General features: G+C 38.3%; 1 protein-coding gene across 5 annotated transcripts; it reads left to right on the top strand.

The window, feature by feature from the left end:
* The first annotated feature begins 352 nt into the window (after positions 1–352).
* Positions 353–20,466, top strand: HNRNPR (heterogeneous nuclear ribonucleoprotein R). Of its 5 annotated transcripts, none has more exons than XM_070949391.1 (11): positions 353–427; positions 7,286–7,451; positions 9,390–9,508; positions 9,856–9,963; positions 11,371–11,484; positions 12,515–12,691; positions 13,114–13,249; positions 15,755–15,960; positions 16,924–17,073; positions 18,530–18,651; positions 19,169–20,466. In XM_070949391.1, the coding sequence occupies exons 1-11, from the start codon at positions 353–355 to the stop codon at positions 19,779–19,781; spliced, it is 1,986 nt and encodes a 661-aa protein (XP_070805492.1). In that variant the 3' UTR covers positions 19,782–20,466. The 5 variants fall into 5 exon arrangements, with proteins under 5 accessions (XP_070805492.1, XP_070805495.1, XP_070805494.1 ...); XM_070949390.1 differs by having other exon boundaries at positions 372–427; positions 7,283–7,451; XM_070949392.1 differs by lacking the exon at positions 353–427 and adding an exon at positions 704–1,333.
* The last annotated feature ends 881 nt before the right edge of the window (positions 20,467–21,347 follow it).

Genomic DNA, 21,347 nt, shown 5'->3' with positions numbered 1-21,347 from the left:
AAGGCTGAAGCGGTTAATCCCGGGTACCCTCAGGTACGAATTCAGCTACATTCGGCGCGGGACAATGGAAAAAAAAAAGGGGGGGGTGTTTGGAAATCCCGGCTTTTTCTTTCCTTCTCTCCGTTTCGACCTTACCGGCGCGCCATAGTTCTCTCGCTTGAGCGGATTGGCCAGACGGGTCGCCCTCGGCCCGATTGGCTAGAAAAACCACGGTCGGGTCCAGCCTCCCGGCGCCGATAGGAAAGCTGCTTCTGTCCTTCTGAAACCCTGCGTTCCGATTGGCCCGCCGAACTCAGTCCCTGGAAACAGTTCCGGGAAACCCCTCGCGTTGCCGGGATCGCTCCGGCCTTCCATGAGGGGAGGGAAGAGGAGGAGCGCGCGCCATTTGCAGCCGCTGCTCCAGCCGCGCCGCGCAGGTCCCGCTCCGGTGAGTCTTGCCAAGGACGCGCCCGGCCGAGCCAACCCGGCGGCGGCGACGGAGGCGGAGGAGGAGGCGGTGGCAGCAGCAGCGACGGCAGCCGCGCGTGTGTCTTGCGTCGGATGGGGAGGAGGAGGAGAGGAGGAGGAGGGTGGGCGGGGAAGCAGCCGGCAGGGCGAGGCCCAGGCGGCGCTGCGACGGCGCTCCAGGAGCCTTTTGTGGCCGCATCGCCTGGTGAGAGGAAAGGCCCCGTTTTCGCCGGGGGGGCCGCTGAAGGTCGGTCGGCTTGATTCCTCGCGCGCTGGGCCTTGGCTGCGACCGGGGAGCGAAGAGAGAATGAACGGCCGGCCTCCTTCCCGCCTGGGCCTCACCCGGCTCTTCCCCTCGATCGGAGGAAGCGGGGCGACTCCGCACCACGTTTGAGGCACTTGCTTCTGGCGGGGCCCGTCCCGTTTAACCGCCGGGGAAAAAGCAACCCTCGGCTCTTTGCCCCTCGTTCTCCTTTCGCGCGGGTGAAAGGCCAGGTTGAAGCCTTGCCCGCCCGGAGGCTGCACTTAAACCGGATCGCTTTCCTTCCTAAGGAGGAAGCCCGGGTGGAAAATCAGCGGGCCGAACCGTAAATCATAAACACGCGAGGGATGGACGGGTACGATGGCAAGGCTTGTAGGCGCCGGGCTTGAGATCGGTGGGGCTCGCTGGCCGGTAAACCTGCGGTGTGGAGCGGCCTGTAGGACGACGGCGTTGAAGCACTGATTTCCGAAAAAAAAAATCCTATACAAAAATAAACAGTGGCTGCAACCTGCTATTTTTTTTTTCTTCCCCTGTTGGAATCTCTGATGCGGCTTTCACATTTTTTTAAAAAAAAAAGGCTGCGGGATATAATTTTCCAGTTACTTTTCTACACGCCCATCTCTGGTAATGAATAATCTGAAGTTATTTCAGTGGGTGGTGGTGTTTGTTTTTTTTTTTAATGCTGTCAAATTGAGAATGGACAGAAGGCGAAGGGATGATAATTCTGGTTCTTGAAACGGTGAGGTAGAATAGAATAGAATAAAATAGAAGAATAGAACAGAATAGAAGAATAGAATAGAATAGAATAGAATTCTTAATTGGCCAAGTGTGATTGGACACACAAGGAATTTGTCTTCGGTGCACATGCTCTCAGTGTACATAAGGAGAATAAAATACGTTCATCAAGAATAAAAAGATAGAACACTTAGTGAAAGTCAAGCTTACTAATAATACTTACTAATAAGCTTGAAAGTTGTTTCCAAAAAAATGGAAAGCTGATGCTTCTCATTGGGGCAGAGCAGCGCTATTTGGCATAGGAATTTGTGCGTGAGTTAAGTTTCTTCTGTGTGTAATATTGCACCACTGTGGTACATTAAGAAGTGTTGGATGTTCTAAGTTTACATTCCTATTTCACTCAGGTTAGTGGTACTGTAGAGGTTAAAGATGGTACCGTAGAATGCTTTGAAGGCTGTATATTTGCAGGAAATCAGATTACACCTCAGTAAACGGTTTGATCAGCGTTTCCATACCTTTACTGTCTAATCCTGCCATTTCAAAGCAGAGTATAATGCATAGTTTTTGAAATTCTTGTCAACTTGAAATTTTAAGACCCTCTGTAAATCTTGAATTATGCAGTATTCTTTTGGGTTCTAAACTTTCCATTTGGGAAATTTGAATAACTGAATAACTTTCTGCTGCCAAAATATTCCATATGTATTTTTTTTGGCAATATAGCTTATGCTTCTGCAGTTAATAGCATATACAGTACATCTTATTTGGAAATTTTATGTGTGTTGGCAAAGCTGCAGCAGTTCCATTTTTAATTTAAATTTCCTTCATCATTTCTTCAAACTTTGTTGTCTTATGAGGATAAATTAAATCATGATTTTTAAAATTAGTATTGATTGATAGCTATTTGGCATTCTGTGGACAAAATAAGGACTTGTGGTATGTTGCAACTTTATTGACTTTAATGCTGTTGATTAAATTTTGAGGTAATTTAATGTAGTAGAGCTGTTGCTAGCTTTTAAAAAAATAAACTTTGTCTTACTTCCGTTGTTTTAGGACATGCATTTGTTTTTTAAAATCAAAATAGAGCCATGCCAAGAAGCAGTTGAGCTGGATAAGATAGCAATTAGGGCTGTAGTTCAGATAATTGAGAATGTATTTTGAATAGATATGGTTATACAGTCTTTCATGGATGCAGTCAGAATCCCTGTTCTTACAACAGGACAAGCAATCAGGCTGCACTTGTACAACTGAAATAGTGTGGCTAAAGCATCAATCTTTTAGGGTGAGTTGCCATTCTTCATGTAACAATAAAGTACAGAAGACATTCTTTAATAATAGATCTTTCAGGTGGCCTCGCAAAACAGAATTCATCTTGCAAACATCTCTTCACTATACCACCAATTTTGTAGGATATAGTAGCACATAGATTTTGCTGAAGGATTGTAATAAGTGCAAATGCAGAAACAGAAATGGAAAGCAGAATGACAACTAGTCAGTCTGGAGGATAGGATTAGTTTGCTGATTAGTTTGCAGAAGTGAAAGAAATGTAGAGTTTGGTATTATAAATGAAGCATTCTCAGGCTTCTTCAGTGTCCTGCTTATGCATGTCATTTCTGACATTGCACTGTACTCTTTTAAGTACTCTGTCAAGTGTGGCACAAAGTGCAGTAATTAAGTTTAGAACTTAGGTGAGACATGAGAGGCAAAATAGTTCCTGTCAAATGAAGTGAAAGAAAAGTCAGAGGTCTTGTCTGCATCTTGCCTAGTTTCCAGACTTGGGAGTGAAAAACCAGATCATCCTCTAGCTACTTGTCTTGGGTGTTGCCAAAAGCATAGTGTGAAGTCAAAAGTTTATGGACGAGGCACAAGCATGATAACAGAAAGTAATATGAGGTCTGATAACAACTGCTGTAGGTGGTGCAAGCCCTGTTCTTCCATAGTAGAAGGCTGAAAAACTATTGTATGTGTATATCTGCAGCTTCTCTAGATCTTTGTTGAATGAGATTATTTATTTCTGATGGGTTAACTTGATGCACTAATCAATATTTCTTTAGTGTTGGCATAGCATGCTGTATAAATCCAGGTACAGTAGCTTGTGAACCATGATTATTATTAAGCATAGTGTGTGGACTTAGTTTATTTAATATCTATTAGTGGAGGGACATATTAATTGGCAGAGTGATTCAAGACGTTTACGTGGCTTTTAATGGCATATTACAGATCAATTCCAATGGCACAGACAAAAATTAAACTTGATTTCCCTACATTTGCATTTCTTTAAAATTAAATAGAATTAATATTATTCCTCTGCAATCACTGGGGCTACATGAGGTCTTGGTTATGTCTAAGAATAATGTATCAAAAATGTTCTGTTACAAAACACAAATAATCTGGGCTATATTTATGGAAACAGCACCGCAATTTAAATGTTTGAAGAATACTCTTAGTTATCTCTTTTTTTTTCCTTCCATTCAGTTGTGTCCTATTCTCAGAGACTGCTGGACAAATCCCTGCAGTTTTCTTGGCAAAGTTTTCAGAAGTAGTCTCCTTCCTAGAACTGAGAGAAAGGGACTGGCCCAAGGTCACCCAACTGGCTTTGTGCCTAAGGCCGGATTAGAAAAGGCAGTCTCCCAGTTTCTATCCTAATGCCTTAACCACCACATCAAATTGGCACTCTCATTGTACTTGAAGACAAATTGTATTTTCTAATATAAGCCAAAGTGATAGTGAATTCCTACATATGGAGAACACTAAAGTTCTGTGTGAAACTGATAATTCAGTGAACCTTAGATCTTTGGCACCTTCTGTCACCATGAGAACTAGTGTATTATGCCATTAAGATAGTGTTTCTCAATTTTGACAACTTTAAGATGTGTGGGCAATTCTGGGAGTTGAAGTCCATCCATGTTAAAGTTGCCAATGTTGAGAAACACCAGGTTAAGATGGTGGACTACGGGTGGGAGGCTTCTAGTCCACCCTCAGTCAAAGAAGCTGAGTGATTTGGGCCAGACATTTTCATTCAGCCCCATTTACTTCACAGACTTGTTGGGAAAAATAGCAGAAGGGACTGTGTTCATTGCCTGGAGCTTCTGTGACAAAAAGTGAGATATCAGTTAAACATATAAGGTTTTGCTAATACAGTATAATGATGAAGATAATGCATATTTGTTAGAGACCTTTCTTGAGTTGCTTATTGCTGATAATTCTGTGCAAGTTTGCTTTGATTATTTATTTAGATATTGGTTTTTCCCATTTAAAAGAATGTTTTTATAGCGAGAGTAGTGGGATCTTGAGTTATTTCTTGGTAAACCTGTATTCATATTGTAACCCTTCATACCAATAAAACTTTGTAGACTTATTTGAATAAAGAATCTTCTAAATCTTTTTACATTGAGGAAGTGTAATGTGAATTGAGTGCACCAATAATCTTTTGGTACTTATTAGTTGGGAAAAACTCATTTCTGTCATAATGGGAATTGTACTTCATAACTAGACAGCAGCAGTTTGATGAAGATTGTTTTAGAATAAGTACTTTCTCTTGTTCTTTTTCGTTCTCCAAATATTTTCTTCAGAGATTACCTTTACTTTGGTAGCATTGCCATTTTGTTTTGGAAGAGATTTTAAAGGGCATTTCTGTCATTAGAAGAACAAAAATATCTAGAAGAAATGTGTATTGTTTAAGTTGATCAAATGCACATCAGTCTTTGTTGGATAATAGTCTTGCTGTTATCGCTATAAAACTATTTAATTTTTGTTCATCTTAAATTATGTTCCTCATTTAAGGTACGTGAAGCCGTACGCAAGTTATAAATCAAAGTAATTCTGTCAGAAGGTTTGGAAAAGCTTCTATTAAGGCAATAGTACCATAAGAGGGTACAGTGCTACTGAGTAGAAGTAGGCACAAAACAGAAAATATGTTCTATTTATGAGACAAACACCTTGTAATGTGGGAATTAAGGGACATTCCTGGATAGGATGTGGTCCAGCCTCATCCAAGCTCAAAATTAGATCATTTTGATTGTTCTGTGTTTTAATTTAGAAAAAAAATGCAGAGATATATTATGAAGTGAATAAGGCAAAACCTCTCTTCCCTTCTTCTCCTTCGTTTTGAGTAGTTGCCACTTGGCTTGAATTTAAGCACAGCCAGTGTATCTTGCTTTCTCCCCATATTTCTTTCCCCATAGCTGCTGTTGATGGCCTTGCTTTTCCCCCACTATGGAAGACCTCATGCCTCTGTTCTCTCTGGGTACCCAAGAGGGTATCCATCCTTTGCATATCCCTATTACTGTGCTGTTACAAGAAATAACCTTAATTATTTGTGAGAAATTGTTTTTCATTGTTAGATACCCTCAAACTAATGGGATACAGATGTTCTCTTAGGAAGTGATAGGAATTGTATTCCAACACATCTGGAAAGCATCAAGTTCGGGGTGCTTGGTATAAGACCGGTTTATATACCGTTGGTATTTCATTGGGGGTGTTACTTGGAACCCTGCCACTCAGTACAGCTTTTGTTGTCTAAATACACTGATTTTGGGTGACATGAAGTATTATAAATTAGGGCTGTGATTTAAAACTTAATGCTGCAGTTTGAAAGAAATGTAAGATTTATTGGACATTTTGCAAAAATAGTAGAAATTAATGGTATTTAATATGCTCGTAGTATAGTATACTGATATCTGCAACCAAAATTCATATTGTAATGCAAGTTCTGCAGTTTTATGATTATGGCTTGCTAAATGGTTTTTTGACATTGATGTAGTGATTGTTTTAAAGCAAGCTGGAGTATGGGTTTTTATTTTGACTTGCTTCTAATTATAATGAATGCTTCTGCTTGGAGGGATCTTTAAGTTGCATGAAGTATATGAAGAGCTAGTTATAGTATTCATAATTTAAAAGTCATAACCTTCATTCTATATATCTTAAATTGAATTGAATGTTTCAGTAAATTCAAGGTTGTTTATCTTTCTGCTAATATGACACAGTCAATCTTTATCTTAGCAGGGTTTATATTGCCTGTCTGTTGTGGCCGAATAACAAACTCCAGATAATACCATCAAATAGGAATTAGAAAAATCCACAAAAATCATTTGAAAAGATAGTGTTTTTTTAAAAATTGATATTTGCCATCTTACTGACCTGTGCATCAAATCTTTCCTATTGATACTAAAAATTGAAGGTGCAGTCTTTCCTTTAATCTCTAATATGTGACATGCAGAGTTTAATACACGTTCATCTTGTTGGTATGTGATGTGCAATTTGTTTATTGACTGTTCTACTTGTGCAAACTTAATGTGGCATATTCTTTTTTTCAAAAAAAAAGTTATGGAAATCAGTGTGTTGAAGCTGTATGGTGTCTCTTATGTAACAAAAAATTGATTTTGAGTATGGAAGGAAGCCAGAAAAATATGGGAAAGATGGAAAGCAAGTATTGATTGACATTTGTATATTTAGCTGGCCTTGTAGAACTTTGTATTGAATAAACGGATCAAAAATTTCTGTGAGGCCAAGGGAATAATGGCAGATATTTGTGCATTCCAGTATCCTTCCCCCCTTAACGATAATACAAATTAATCACACAAAAATAAAAAGTAGATTCTTTGTACATGAAGTGTACTTCATGAAGTACACTTAAAATTGTTCATTTTTCTGTGTACATACTCCACAGTATTTCAGGACTGTATTTTCTGTTGAAATTAGGCGAGTTGTATTATAAAGGCTTTAAATAAAGAGTTAATGCAAGTCACTGGCAGTATGTTTACAGTTAGTTTAGATAAATGCATTGTCCTTCAAATTAGTTATTTCTGGCTTTATGTAATATAGCTCCTGAATTTTTTCCAGCAGCATAATAAAATGGCTAATCAGGTGAATGGTAATGCGGTACAGTTAAAAGAAGAGGAAGAACCAATGGATACTTCCAGTGTTACTCACACAGAACACTACAAGACACTGATAGAGGCAGGCCTCCCACAGAAGGTGGCAGAAAGACTTGATGAAATATTTCAGACAGGTATAATATGCATTTCTTGTTTCTGATTGGTTATAAAAGTGAAGGCAAAAAAAAATCAAAATTTTTAGGCTTTAAAGATGAAAACTGCTATATTTTGCACTGTGTAGCTATGAATGTACTGCTGCTTTCACTTTGAGGTTGAATATATCAACAGTACCATAGGTCTTTAGGACACTGTAACTGTTTCATAGACTCTCCCAAGTAAAAGAGGACTTTGCTGCCTACTGAACTGTAATTTTTTTTTCAACATTATAATAATTTGCTTCTACTTTGCTACCATCACCAATTTATGGTACTTGGGCTAAACATAGTATTTCAGTAGGTGGTTTAAGGAGGGGAAGTAGCTTGCTTGGCTTGCTTTGAGTCTATATGTTTGTCTATAGCCTAGTGAATAGTTTTAATTTATTTAAGTCATCATACTGAAGTATTCAGTTTTTTGATAATTGCTTGAATCATATTTATCTTACTTGGAGCAAGTGGCTTGTGTATTTTAAAAAGAGAGAACACAAAAGAATTTTAGGATGCACCTACCCTTTTGCTGTGAAAAGAGACAATTTCTCTTCTTTAGTTTGTGTGTGGCGAATATAGTTAGATAAGTAAATAGAATTCCTTCATTCCCTTGCCTCAAATATTTCATAGAGAAGATTTAACCTGTCTTCTTTTTCTAAAGTCCTAGAATGTTTTTTGCAAGTTTAAGATAATTCAAAAGAATACCATGTCCGTCTTTATTATGATGGTATTTTGACTCAGGTGGTAATCTGTCTTCAAAGACAGTGCCAATGAATGTCTGATACGGTAGTGCTGTCTCCTTAGAGAGATACTTCTCTAGGGTTGAACTAAGCTGATATTCACATAGTGGCTTGAGTATAGTTGTTCGAAAAGGGAATGTAAAGATACAAGTTCATACTAAAACTTTACTGCCTGGCTTCAATATATTCGTAGAGATGTATCTTCATGTGTAAAATTTAACATTTTAACCCACTTGGGTCTGTTAATGCAGTTGGATACTTCTCATTTCATGCCTAGATAATTAAAAATATTTTCATGATTTTTAATCATCTGAGTTTTGTCCATGTATAAGTGATGCAGGGGCTTTCCACCATGCAAGAACAACTCTGAAATTGCAATCTCATGACTCTGCTGCTATATTTTGTGCTTTAGAGTAGGGTGTTTCAGTATTAAAAACTTTAAATATTAAAAACACGTACATTATATTTCTTGAAAGATTGTGCCAATATCTGACATTTCACCATTTAAATGCAAATTTAATGGAACTTGCAATGCTCTACATTTTTATAATATGTACTTCTAAGTCTTTCATTATAGAGAAGAAACCGTATCCAAAGCTTTCAGTGTATGTGTATCAGGGCTAGTACTACTGTACCTGTACCTACTGTAACTGTAGGTCTGTACCTATGCGCTTAAAATTAAGGTATTGAAAGTGCATAACAGGGCTCGAAATAATGGAGAGGAAAGGGATGGCAAAAACAAAAAATAGTAATTGTAATACCTACTTTTTGTAAACACGGGGGGGGGGGGGGACATTTTCTGATGAAGAGTGGGAAGTGGGCTTTACAAATTATTCCAAGTAAGTGGTGCAGCACATTGTGGTGAAATGATAGAATTGTTTCCTTATCTATGACTTGTAATGGCTCCATTCGAAAGGGGAAAAAAACTTAAAAGCTCTGAAAACCGATTTTGTTTTAGAAATCTGAGCTAGAGCCTGTTATTTCAAACCCTGATATGTAAGATTATTTTGCTTCCAAAAGTATTCCAAAATTTGTGGGAAAATAACTTTTAACCTGTAGTATGACATTATTAATTAGTTAATTAATATTATTTTGATTTTAGCAAAGCACAGTAGGTTTTTTGAAACTAACTTGTCTTTATATAGTTAAATAGGAACCTGTAATGTTTTTCTATTTTTAATTTTTTTAGGATTGGTATCTTATGTTGATCTTGATGAGAGAGCAATAGATGCTCTCAGGGAATTTAACGAAGAAGGCGCCCTCTCTGTATTACAGCAATTTAAGGAAAGTGACCTGTCGCATGTACAGGTAAGGTAAGAGCTTCTGTGGTGTGAACAAATAAGCCCACAGTGTAGTGTGGCGCAACAAATATGAACAAACGTGCCTGAATTCAGATTTAATTTTTTTTTTCCACAGCAAGACTGTGTTTCCATTCAAATATTAAAAGTAAAATATAGCATTGCATGTGAATATTAGTGCCTCGTATTAGCCTGGTAATTGAACTGCTGGTTTGTTTTAATATTAATATATCAAGTGACATTATGTTCAAGATACTGGTTGGTTCTCAGGACACAACTAAGCGTTATTAAGCCTCAGTGACTTCAGATTATTTTTAATGCCTTCTGCTTCACTTCTTTCATTAATTATATCCACAGAACAAAAGTGCATTTTTATGTGGAGTTATGAAGACTTATAGACAGAGAGAGAAACAAGGAAGCAAAGTACAAGAATCAACAAAAGGGCCAGACGAAGCAAAAATTAAGGTAATATATACACAGGTATTAATAGGAAAGCAAATAAAAGTGGAACTTATTCTCAGGAGTAAAGAACTGTATCACAAAATGAATTCCTCCATTAGTTCCTTTTATAATGAACTGTTACTATTACAAATGTAGATTGGCAGAAATATCTAAAATATAAGACAATGTTGCCTTCTAACATAAATTTTGCAAATTTTAAGATTTTATAGGGGAAAAAATGGGTGCTGAGAAGATTTTCAGTTTCTAGCAGCTGTATATTTAGCATAGCATATGTAGCTGTTCTATTGCATGCACTATTTTAGTGCCTGATAATAAAGATTGGAAATCCCCTGTCTTCAAAATTTTTCCAATTTGGAGAGCATGACAAGGCTATTTACTATACTAAGACAGTTTCTTGCCCATTGTTAGCCACCTTCCCCTTAGTAAAGATTTTGTGTCTTCAGCAAAGTGCATATGATAGAAGTAAAGTTTCAGCCTGCCACAGAGAAATAACTGGCAAGCTTAATAGAAAATACTAAATACTGCACCTTGGAGGCACTGGGGGAGTAGCATCTGGCACCCCATAACTGATCTCACAAAGGCCACAAAGTTGGCCAAAGAACATTAGAAAAGGATTTTGTTCACATTCAGCATTAATTCCTTTTATTTACTTGGCTTTGCTATCATTACTGTATTCTTGTTGCAGTGGGAAATGAAAGGCCTGCAAAGGGGTCAAAACTTGACTGTAAAGCCTTGCATGGGAGACACAGAGGCCCACACAACCGTAGGACTGGCCAGCCCCATGAGACACCCCCACCCCATGTGTATTAACTGCTAACCTCTCTGTCTTGGGAAGTTTTCACTTTTTGAAATTTTATAATGTTATCTTTAAAACCTTAATTTTTTAAAATCTGAAAATACGCTGATTTAAATCTTAATTTTATTAATTATATTGTACACTGCACAGAGCCTTTCTCTGAGGGAGATGAGCAGTTAAGAAATATGAATGAACGAACGAACGAACAAATGAATGAATGAATGAAATAAGACATGAAATGCAACCCCACTAAGCATGATTGTGATGTTAGCATGTTAGAAACTCTTCAGTGGCATGTTACGAAGAAATTTATCAGACAGATATAATTCTGTCAGTAGCAAAAATGACGGGTTTTACCATCCTTAGTTGATGTTCTGCGTTTCTCTTGCAAGCAATTAAATTTTGCAAATGAGTTCTAGAACAGGGGTCTCCAACTTCAACTCCCAGAATTCCTCTCTGGGAGTTGAAAGTTGGAGACCCCGTTCTAGAATATGAAGCAGTGGGGAAAATGTTCTGTTGAAAGAGTTCCTTGAGGTGAAGTGTTGTTTTTCCCCTATTGACATTAAAAGCCTCTTGCTCTCTCTCTTTTTTTTTTTTTTCTTTTAAAAATTCAGGCTTTGTTAGAACGAACTAGTTATACTTTGGATGTGACCACAGGACAACGGAAATATGGTGGCCCTCCTCCAGATACTGTCTACTCAGGATCTCAGCCTGGCATTGGAACAGAGGTTTGCATATGCAGTTTATATGTCTAAATAAGATTATTTTGACCTTAATTATACTAAATAAACAAATTGGAATGATTACAGATAGTCCTCAATTTACAACTACAATGGAGCCCCAGATGTCTGTTGCTAAGCAAGACAGTTGTTAAGCAAGTTGTGTCCCATTTTTACAGCTTCTGAATCACTGTGGTAGTTAAATGAATCGTGGTCATTAAGTGAATCTGGTTTTCCCCATTGATTTTGCTCATCAGAAGCCAGCTGGGAAGGTCGCAAATGGCGATACGTGATCCTGGGATACTACAACTGAAATAAACACATGCCAGTTGCCAAGTGCCCAAATTTTGATCATGTGATCACTGAGGCACTGCAACAGTCTTAAGCGCAAAAACTGGTCATAAGTCACTTTTTTCAGTGGTGGTGTAATGTTGAACAGTCACTAAACAAATGGCTATAAGTTGAGAACTACCTGTATTTCATAAATTAAGAGACAAGTAAATCATTAAGTTAAATTTAGCTTCATCAAAGATACCATTACTAACTTTAAAGTTACTAAGACTGATGGAAATTGCAAAATAGTTTTCTCTAGGAGGTGGAGGTGGATTGTTGAATAGTAATAACCTGCTTTTAGCAGTAGTGATTATCAGAGTTAAAGTATGTGTGATGTAGTGATAGAAGTGTTTTCAAAAGCTCTTTTCTCTTGTAAGACTATGGTTTATGATACTTGAAGCAGTTCATATTTATGATTGTTTTCAGTTACGTTTCTGTGCAAAGGTGCAAGATTCATAATGAGGACTATACTGTGATACTGGATGTACTGCATATGGCCTATGAAAGCCTGACTGCAGCTCCCAGGGCACCCCAAATTATGTGTAATTCGATAGGAGGAATAAATTAGCAATTGAAGAGAGAGAAACTCATATTAACTACCTCTAATTAACTCATTATAATGTTTATAAAACTGCATATTCATGACCAGATTAAAAGCTCTAAAGTACCTTTTAGTTCTTGTTAATAAGTATTAATTCTCCTTCAGGTTTTTGTTGGAAAAATTCCTAGAGACTTATACGAAGATGAACTGGTGCCACTCTTTGAAAAGGCAGGCCCCATTTGGGACTTGCGACTCATGATGGATCCACTTTCTGGACAGAACCGAGGCTATGCTTTCATCACATTTTGTACCAAAGATGCAGCACAGGAAGCTGTTAAGTTGGTGAGTGTTCTGCCATAAGACCAAGTATGGTGCAAATTAAAAAGTAAGTGTTCACCTTACAATTTAGAAACTTAGAGTAAGATACACTGTATAGTCTCACTTTTCTCCCTATTTTTTCTCAGTTAAAACTGATCCTGCTTGGGTGTTTTTTGTATTTATAGATAATATTGGCTGCAATATATAAGTTGCTTGATGGTGAGCTGGGTGGCATGCAAATTTTAAATAAATAGCAAAATATATTTTATTGGAAACTTTAAATCTTAGAGTTTCTAAAACTCTAGTTTGGGCATGCAAAGATGGAAATGCTACTAAATAATGTAAACATTTAGTCATTTAATCAATATAGGCCAGTAGAGTTTGCTGGTATCTGTATTTTAATAAGCTGAAAGTTCATGGGAAATGTTCAATTATTTTTCTTTCAGTGTGATAACTATGAAATCCGGCCAGGAAAACACCTTGGTGTATGCATCTCAGTGGCAAATAATAGGCTATTTGTTGGATCAATTCCAAAAAACAAAACAAAGGAGAATATACTAGAAGAATTCAGCAAAGTCACAGGTAAGGAGATGCGGGCATGTGCTTCTGTAAAAAATGGCTTCACTTTAGGTAAAGGTAAAGGTTCCCCTTGCACATATGTGCTAGTCCTTCCCGACTCTAGGGGGCAGTGCCTATCCGTTTCAAAGCCGAAGAGCCAGCACTGTCCGAAGACGTCTCCATGGTCATGTGACCAGTATGACTAAACGCCAAAAGTGCACAGAACACTGTTATCTTCCCACCTATTTTTCTACTTGCATTTTTTTTGCGTGCTTTCGAACTGCTAGGTTGGCAGAAGCTGGGACAAGTAACAGGAGTTCACCCTGTTATGCAGCACTAGGGATTCGAACCGTTGAACTGCCAACCTTTCGATCGACAAGCTCAGCGTCTTAGCCTCTGAGCTACCACGTCACTTTTAATGTAGCTTAATTTCTAAAATTAGAGGCCACCAGATTTCCCGGTGACTGCGGGAGGTTTACAGATAAAAAAAATGCCAATAAAAATATGTATCTAAAAAAGAAATCTGGTCGACAGGAAAATAATACACTAGACTATAACAACTTAAATCATGTCTAAAAATAATGAAATGCTAAATAAGCATGAAACCTTCATAAGCTCAGAGGGGCCCAGAGCGGCTACAAGAGGAGCAACACTTGAGATGAGAGGAAAGCCTCTATTTTCCAACAAGTCCTCCAAAGCTGAGGAGAAAGACGCTTTGAGGAGGCAGAAAGCCATTGATAAAAGCTTTGCAAAAGCTGAAAAGGAGGCGGAGCAGAATGGAATTTCCCGCGCCTCAGTATTTCAGCCAATAGAGATGAAGCAGCAAGGAATTAGTGCCAGAGCTGAAACACCAGAGGGAGCTGGTGAGCAATCAAACCAAACAATCCTTTGCTTGGGAGAGGATGAATCCTTGTCTGAATTGCAAGGAAAGTTTCAGGACTTTGGAAATCAGTGGGAACCTCATCCACAGAGAAGGAGACTGGCGCCGGTGGCTATATACACTCCCAGAACTGCAGGAGCTAGATCACCTGCACTGATGAATAAGATGAAAGCTCTGATATCAGAGGCTTTAACGTAGGTCATGTCTAAGCAAGAGGATCAGACCAGTCCTGTAGACGTTGAGAGAATATCAGAACAGGATCATACTTTTGATCTCAATGGTGCTAAGTACACTTCCAAAGCCATTGCAGCTTCGGTAGCTGTAAGATACTTGGTTTGGCTCCGCCATTGGCAGACGGATGTAAAGCATAAATGGAAGCTAGCTTCTGCCCCAGTCAAGGGGAACAAGCTGTTTGGCGAGTCCATAGAATCTATACTGGTGGAAACCAGGGACAAGAGAAAAATTTTGCCTAAAATATATGGGCGCATCCAGCGGTGCTCTTCATCCTATACACCAGTGGTTCTCAATCTTCCTAATGCCGCGACCCTTTAATACAGTTCCTCATGTTGTGGTGACCCCCAACCATAAAATTGTTCCTAAGACCATTGAAAATATGTTTTCCAATGGTCTTAGGCGACCCCTGTGAAAGGGTCGTTCGACCCACAAAGGGGTCCCGACCCACAGGTTGAGAACCACTGCTATACACGCAGGCAGCCCTTTCCGGTCACAGATGCCAGTTTTGGTCACCAGCAGAACATACGGCCAGACCCATCAGCCAGACAGAGCTGGATTTAAAGACAAGACAGGACAATGGTTTTCTGAGAGAGGTCCATTCCGGGGCTCAACCAGTAGGTCCTTCCGACGCAACAAGTGTCGGAAACCCTTGCAACATACACATTTTCTGTAGCTTTGAACGCCTAGTTTGCTTTGAGGTTCTTTTCTGTAATTGAAAATCTTTATAAACTATCAAGGTTTACTCTGAAAAACATGGCACAGTTTTTGAACTAGAGACGCTTTTCACGCTTTTAATTTAAGACACTTTAGTTGTTTATGGTAGATGGAAAGAGCAAGGACAGCAGCTCCATTTCTCAAAGAATTGATACATTGCACCAGAACTGCAAGCAATTGCATCTTTCATGAGGTACATGAAATAAATAGTGATGAGATCAGTAATGTTTTCATATTTCCTGTAGCAGAAAAGCTTGGAAAAATAGTTCAAAATAATATATCAAAATCTAGCCAGGCCACTTGAAGTAGAATTCCTACCAGTGATTCAGAAGAATATTTCCTTATTCTGAATACCTGATATCGGTTAGGTAGTAGTTAAGGCTATGAGTCTGTGTGCCACTTTATAAAAATGACAGTCATGAGCTATGATTTTTCCATTTCTGTGCTGAATCAGGGAGCATCACCTGCCAGAAGCAAATGTTGTATTGCAACAGTAAATAGAGTAAAAAGAGCAATTTTGTAGAATCTTAAGAATTTCCTTTATGCTCCCCAAAAGGTGTATTTTCACAGTGCATTAGTTAAGCAAATTAAGTCTCCAGCATACTTAGTAGTCTATCTTGAAACCTCTTTTTTTAATTAGCTTTTCAAATGAGAAAAGTTTTAAGTCTTCCGTAATTTATCAGATGTTTTGTTCTTAACAGAGGGTTTAGTTGACGTAATCCTGTATCATCAACCTGATGATAAAAAGAAGAATCGGGGGTTCTGCTTCCTTGAATATGAAGATCACAAATCAGCAGCTCAAGCTCGACGCCGGTTGATGAGCGGGAAAGTGAAAGTCTGGGGAAATGTTGTGACGGTTGAATGGGCTGACCCGGTAGAGGAGCCAGATCCAGAAGTCATGGCAAAGGTAGTAAAGTAGTAGCTAAATTGGCATGATCTAAATTAAACTTCACCAACAGATTTATTTTTTTCCTTTCTGATTATCTCTAAGAATACCTGTTTACCTTGCTTGGGGGGAGATGGGAGGCTGGTTAGACCATTTTGCACTCAGAAGGGATAAACTTACAAGAGTGCCATTATGTATATGTGTGTTTTTATGCATATAAACAATATAAGATTTGTATCTCGTAAAAAGGAATTTCTAGGTGTTTTCAAAGATGATTATTCTTACCATCATGGATCCTTTTTCTCTGAATTACATTCTGAAGCACACCGTTTCAGCAGCAGTCTATGTTTTCCAATAGTTTGATAGCTGAGTTAGAAAGTAGAGTATTTGCCTATTGTTTAGAAATCGGTTGTTAAAATTGAGGAAAAAGGAAATATTGTTATCTTCCAAATGGAATCTCAAGAGGGAGGAGTGAAGTGTTTTACTGAATAATTTCTATAGAGTAAACATAGTTTGTTAACTATTCTTTTAGTTGCCACTGTTCATAATGAAGGTAAAGATAAAGAGTTGAAAAAACTCTTTATGATCGAGGTAGCTAAAAATCTTTCTTTAGGCCGTAGTGTTCTCTGGGCAATTTTGCATGACTGAATAGATAATGTGGAGATTGTTTTCCAGAGCAGCGTGACTGGAAACCATTATCCAGGAGTTTTTTTAAGGCTCCCATGACTTCTTCCCACCTGAACAAGGTAGAAAGGGAGCAAGTTTTTTTCCTCTGGTATCCTATAGCTTAGAAAAAGCTGTCAATCCTCACTAATGAGACAGTAACCTCAAAACAGTTTATTGCACTGCAAAAGTTGCTTTGGTTTCTGTAGTTTAATAATTGTGTCTTGACTGTTTTGTCTAAGGATAATCTCAAGCACAAGGGGGATTTGGCCTTACAGACAGCTTAAAAATATTTTAAATAAATGCCAGTTTTCTTGACAGGTGAAAGTTCTATTTGTGAGGAATTTGGCCACTACAGTGACAGAGGAAATATTGGAGAAATCATTTTCAGAGTTTGGAAAACTGGAAAGAGTGAAGAAATTAAAAGATTATGCTTTTGTTCATTTTGAAGATAGGGGAGCAGCAGTTAAGGTAGGTAACACTGTTATTAAGCAAAATTAGTTCACCCAGAATTTACAGAATATCTTCTCAAAAGCAGACTTTTTTCTCGTAATATGGAGTGAGTTATAATTAGGTGTCCTCTTGTACGTAGTTGTGCTACCATTTCCTATCCGTTCCTATGATTTATTCATTGACTTTCTAAACAAGAAACATGCTTCTACTACTGTTTTGTCTTTATTGCAAAAATAGTTATGGTCCATAGATCTTCCTATGAAGCAGCCTGAGACTTTCTTTACTTGCTTAGTAAGAAAAGTTTCTCCAAGGGTAACTTCTATCCACTTCCTGCATTGAACTCAGATTTATTATGACAAAATATACTATATGGTTACATAGTAATGGTCTTTTGGCAACTTTCATCTTCCATTTTTATTTCAATAATCAAAGTAATAACTGACTTCTGTATTGTACTGATAGAAAAAAATATATTAATGGATTAAGATAACTCTGGATTTCATGATTCCTCCCTTTCATTGCAGATTAATGTTTGCTAATTCCCCTCTTGGGTGGGTGGGGGCTCTGTCAGTAGTGAAAGATCAGGTTCTGGAAAGTTCAATTAAAGTAAATTATTACTAATCATGTCTAGGCACAGGAATCTCCTTAACTAACAGTTAGCACCTGCTTAAAATTAGATAAGGGTCAACAGAATTCAAGGAAGGTTGGATTTAATTCACTTATGGCAACATAGGGATTTGAGGCTGATCCCTCTTTTAACTCCATCTCCAGGTTTTGCCACTCCCTTCTACAGGTGCTGGGGGACATGTAGGGGCTAATTTGGGAAGAAAGGACGAACAATCTATTTTAAATTCTTCGTGCATTAAAAGATATTACAGTGGTAATACTTTTGGGGAGCCCCAGATTTAAATCTACAGAAGCTCAGACGGACATTTAGAGTTTATGACTGTTTGGGGGGGGGGGAATCAGGGAGAGATATTGAGCACCTATATGGAATGTGGAATACATTAATATTACAGGTTTCTGTTTCTTTGTTTTTAAAAACTATTCTTTCTCACAATATGTTTTAAAAATTTTATAAAGTAAATGTTACAGCTGCAAAATAGCATTTAGAGCCTTGCAACTTCAAATTCTAGGAGAAGGCTTCCATCTCCTTTACTGCTTGTCTGTCTACCCCAAAGTTTCTCTTTCCTCTCATCCTTGTATGCTCCCAAAAGGCAAGGCAAGAATTGCAGACTTTCCTGTTGCATTGTTTCTTACAAGGGCCCATGTATTGCATTTTCTTTCCAGGAAAGGTTTGCCGTCTTATTTTGAAACAAAAGAACTAAAATGAGAAATGCAGTACGTAAAAGTTGGGATTGTATAGGTTGGAAAATATTTGGACTTGGGAACTGAAAGGTGGGAAACGCTGAAGTGACATTATGTTCTCAAATACAATTTAAATGTCTTTTTCCCCCCCCCCCTCTCAAAACAGGCCATGAATGAAATGAACGGAAAAGAGATAGAGGGGGAAGAAATTGAAATAGTGTTAGCCAAGCCTCCAGATAAGAAAAGAAAAGAACGCCAAGCTGCCAGACAAGCCTCTAGAAGCACTGCGTAAGTGTTGAAATTTCAGTAAACTGAAATGTAGCTGTAAAGGCACAATCAGATTATTATTCCTTCCTCCAGATGGAACACTTAATTTGCTCAGTCCCATCTACTGAAATTTATTCTTACTTGTAACAAGGCCGGAGAATGGTACAAATTAAGGTGTACTAATTGGTATATGTCAGTGCCAACAAGAACAAAAATATCCACACTTACTGCTCCTCCCATGGGCTGGAGACGTGGAGGCCAATTTTGTCAGATGGCTTAGAGCTGCGGATGGCTTAGAGCAAACCCGACAGTATGTTTAAAAATAATCGCTCCCATAGCAAATCTAGTGTGGTCTTCCTGGGAAGTTCAGTGGAGAAAGCAGTAGGCCGGGATCCTTTTCCTTTGTCTTCATCCGCTTAATTCCGAAAAGTTATTCTCTTTCTAAACTGGATTCTTTAAACTAGAAAAAGACTTGAGACCGATGTTGTTGAAAAAAACACACAATAAATGTGCTATTATTTTTCCCCCTCCTCACTAGGTATGAAGACTATTATTACTATCCTCCACCTCGTATGCCACCTCCTATTAGAGGCCGAGGTCGTGGAGGCAGAGGCGGCTATGGCTATCCCCCAGATTACTATGGCTATGAAGATTATTACGATGATTATTATGGCTATGACTATCATGACTACCGTGGTGGCTACGAAGATCCTTACTATGGCTATGATGATGGCTATGCTATAAGAGGAAGAGGAGGAGGAGGAAGGGGTGGGCGAGGCGCACCTCCACCACCTAGGGGGCGGGGAGCACCACCACCAAGAGGTAGAGCTGGCTATTCCCAGAGGGGGGCACCCATGGGACCACCAAGAGGAGCCAGGGGCGGGAGAGGGGGCCCTGCTCAGCAGCAGAGAGGACGTGGTGCTCGTGGAGCCAGGGGCAATCGTGGGGGCAACGTGGGAGGCAAGAGAAAAGCGGATGGGTACAACCAACCTGATTCCAAGCGCCGTCAGACCAACAACCAGCAGAACTGGGGCTCGCAGCCTATCGCTCAGCAGCCGCTTCAACAAGGTGGAGACTATGCCGGTAACTATGGTTACAATAATGACAACCAGGAATTTTATCAGGATACATATGGGCAGCAGTGGAAGTAAGACCAATAAGGAGGGCATGGGAATATTGACAAGATAAGAATTTGGCTATAGTTCTACATCCTTCCAAAAAATTGGCTTATTGTTTCATCCTTCAATAGTGATTGGCTGCCATGTGTATTGGGCTGAAGAATCACTCTATTATGTATATATTCAAGTCTTTTTTTTCCTCCTTTTCTCATAAATGCACTTGGACATTACTGAGCTTGCAGATTTCCCAAACATAGTTTGGGGATAACAATGCTTTTTATCGTTTTAGGCTTCATTTTAGCAGTTTATTAGCAAGGATGGGCAACACTGTTAAATCATGATTTTTGCAAACCTTCTGTTTTTGGACAGTTTCTTTTCTTTCTTTTTCCCTCTTTTCTTTTTGGATTTGGGATAGATTACGTAGGCTTCTGCTGTACATAAAATAAAGCTAGTACTTTTGTCTCCGTAGTTTTAAGGAATTAAAAAAAAATTAAGATTTCTTGTATTGAAAAATAACATGATTGTATGTTTTGCATTCCTAGAAGTAGGTTAACTGTGTTTTTAAATTGTTATGACTTCACACCTTTTTGAAAATCTGCCCTACAAATTTGTTTGGCCTAAACGTCAAATCCGTGGCAATTTGTTCCTTGATGTGATTGTATTTCCAATTTCTTGTTCATGTAAGATTTCAATAAAACTCAAAAACCTATTCAAAACATTACCTATTTCAAATTCCATTGTGTCCTAAAAGATTATTTTATTGGTAATCCTTGCAAGAAACATTTTTAAAAAAACTGCCTATGTGAGTGATCAAATTCATGAAAAATTCTTGCGATTTCCAACATCTGGCATTGGTGGCATGCGAGTCAGTGCTAGGTCCAGTAAAATCAAATTGAAATGTATTAATTGGTACTGTAATCTGGTTGCATTTAACAGTGAATTGGTTGCTTTCTTAACAGTTTAAACTTGCATTTAAGCCCTTTTTCAGTCAGTTGCAAAAGATATACTGTGTATGAAGACAGTCCATAAATTTAACCTATCTCACATTATTCATATGGATCATATCCAATAACTCCAGCACAATTGGATAATTCTCAACTGTAAAACAACAATAACATGGTCAATTTTACCTTTCAAGAGACTGATTTGAACAAAGATACGAATTTGGTTGTAAATTTTTAAACAAATGTAAAATCTTGATGCTAGAGATAACTAATATTATTAAAAACAGTTAGATTTCACATCTTGTCAAAGGAATGATTTCAAATGCAAATTTCCATTAATTTGGGATATTGCTAGTTTTTTTCTACTCAGGCTATTCCATTCATTTTTTGTGTGAACCATTTTGTATTGATTTTTAACATACGTTTGATTCTCATCTCATGCTTGTTTCATCTGTTGTCTTTGCACTTTTCTATGTTCCTGTGCTGTGCATTTGGGATTTTTTGGGGGGGAAAATCAACCATTTGAAATTTATAAGATTGGCCATCCTGAATTTTCTTAATAAATAGCCCCTTATTGATGGATTTGCATTTGATTAGATCATAGAGAAAACAAACTTTTCTGACCCTCTTTCAGGCTTTTTCTGATGGGAAGAAT

Source organism: Pituophis catenifer, unplaced genomic scaffold (genome assembly GCF_029215685.1).
Source record: "Pituophis catenifer annectens isolate HBS135680 unplaced genomic scaffold, rPitCat1.0.hap2 SCAF_9, whole genome shotgun sequence".
Taxonomy (NCBI): Eukaryota; Metazoa; Chordata; class Lepidosauria; order Squamata; family Colubridae; genus Pituophis; species Pituophis catenifer.
Note: the sequence above shows the minus strand (reverse complement) of the source record. Positions and strands in the feature narration are given on the sequence as shown.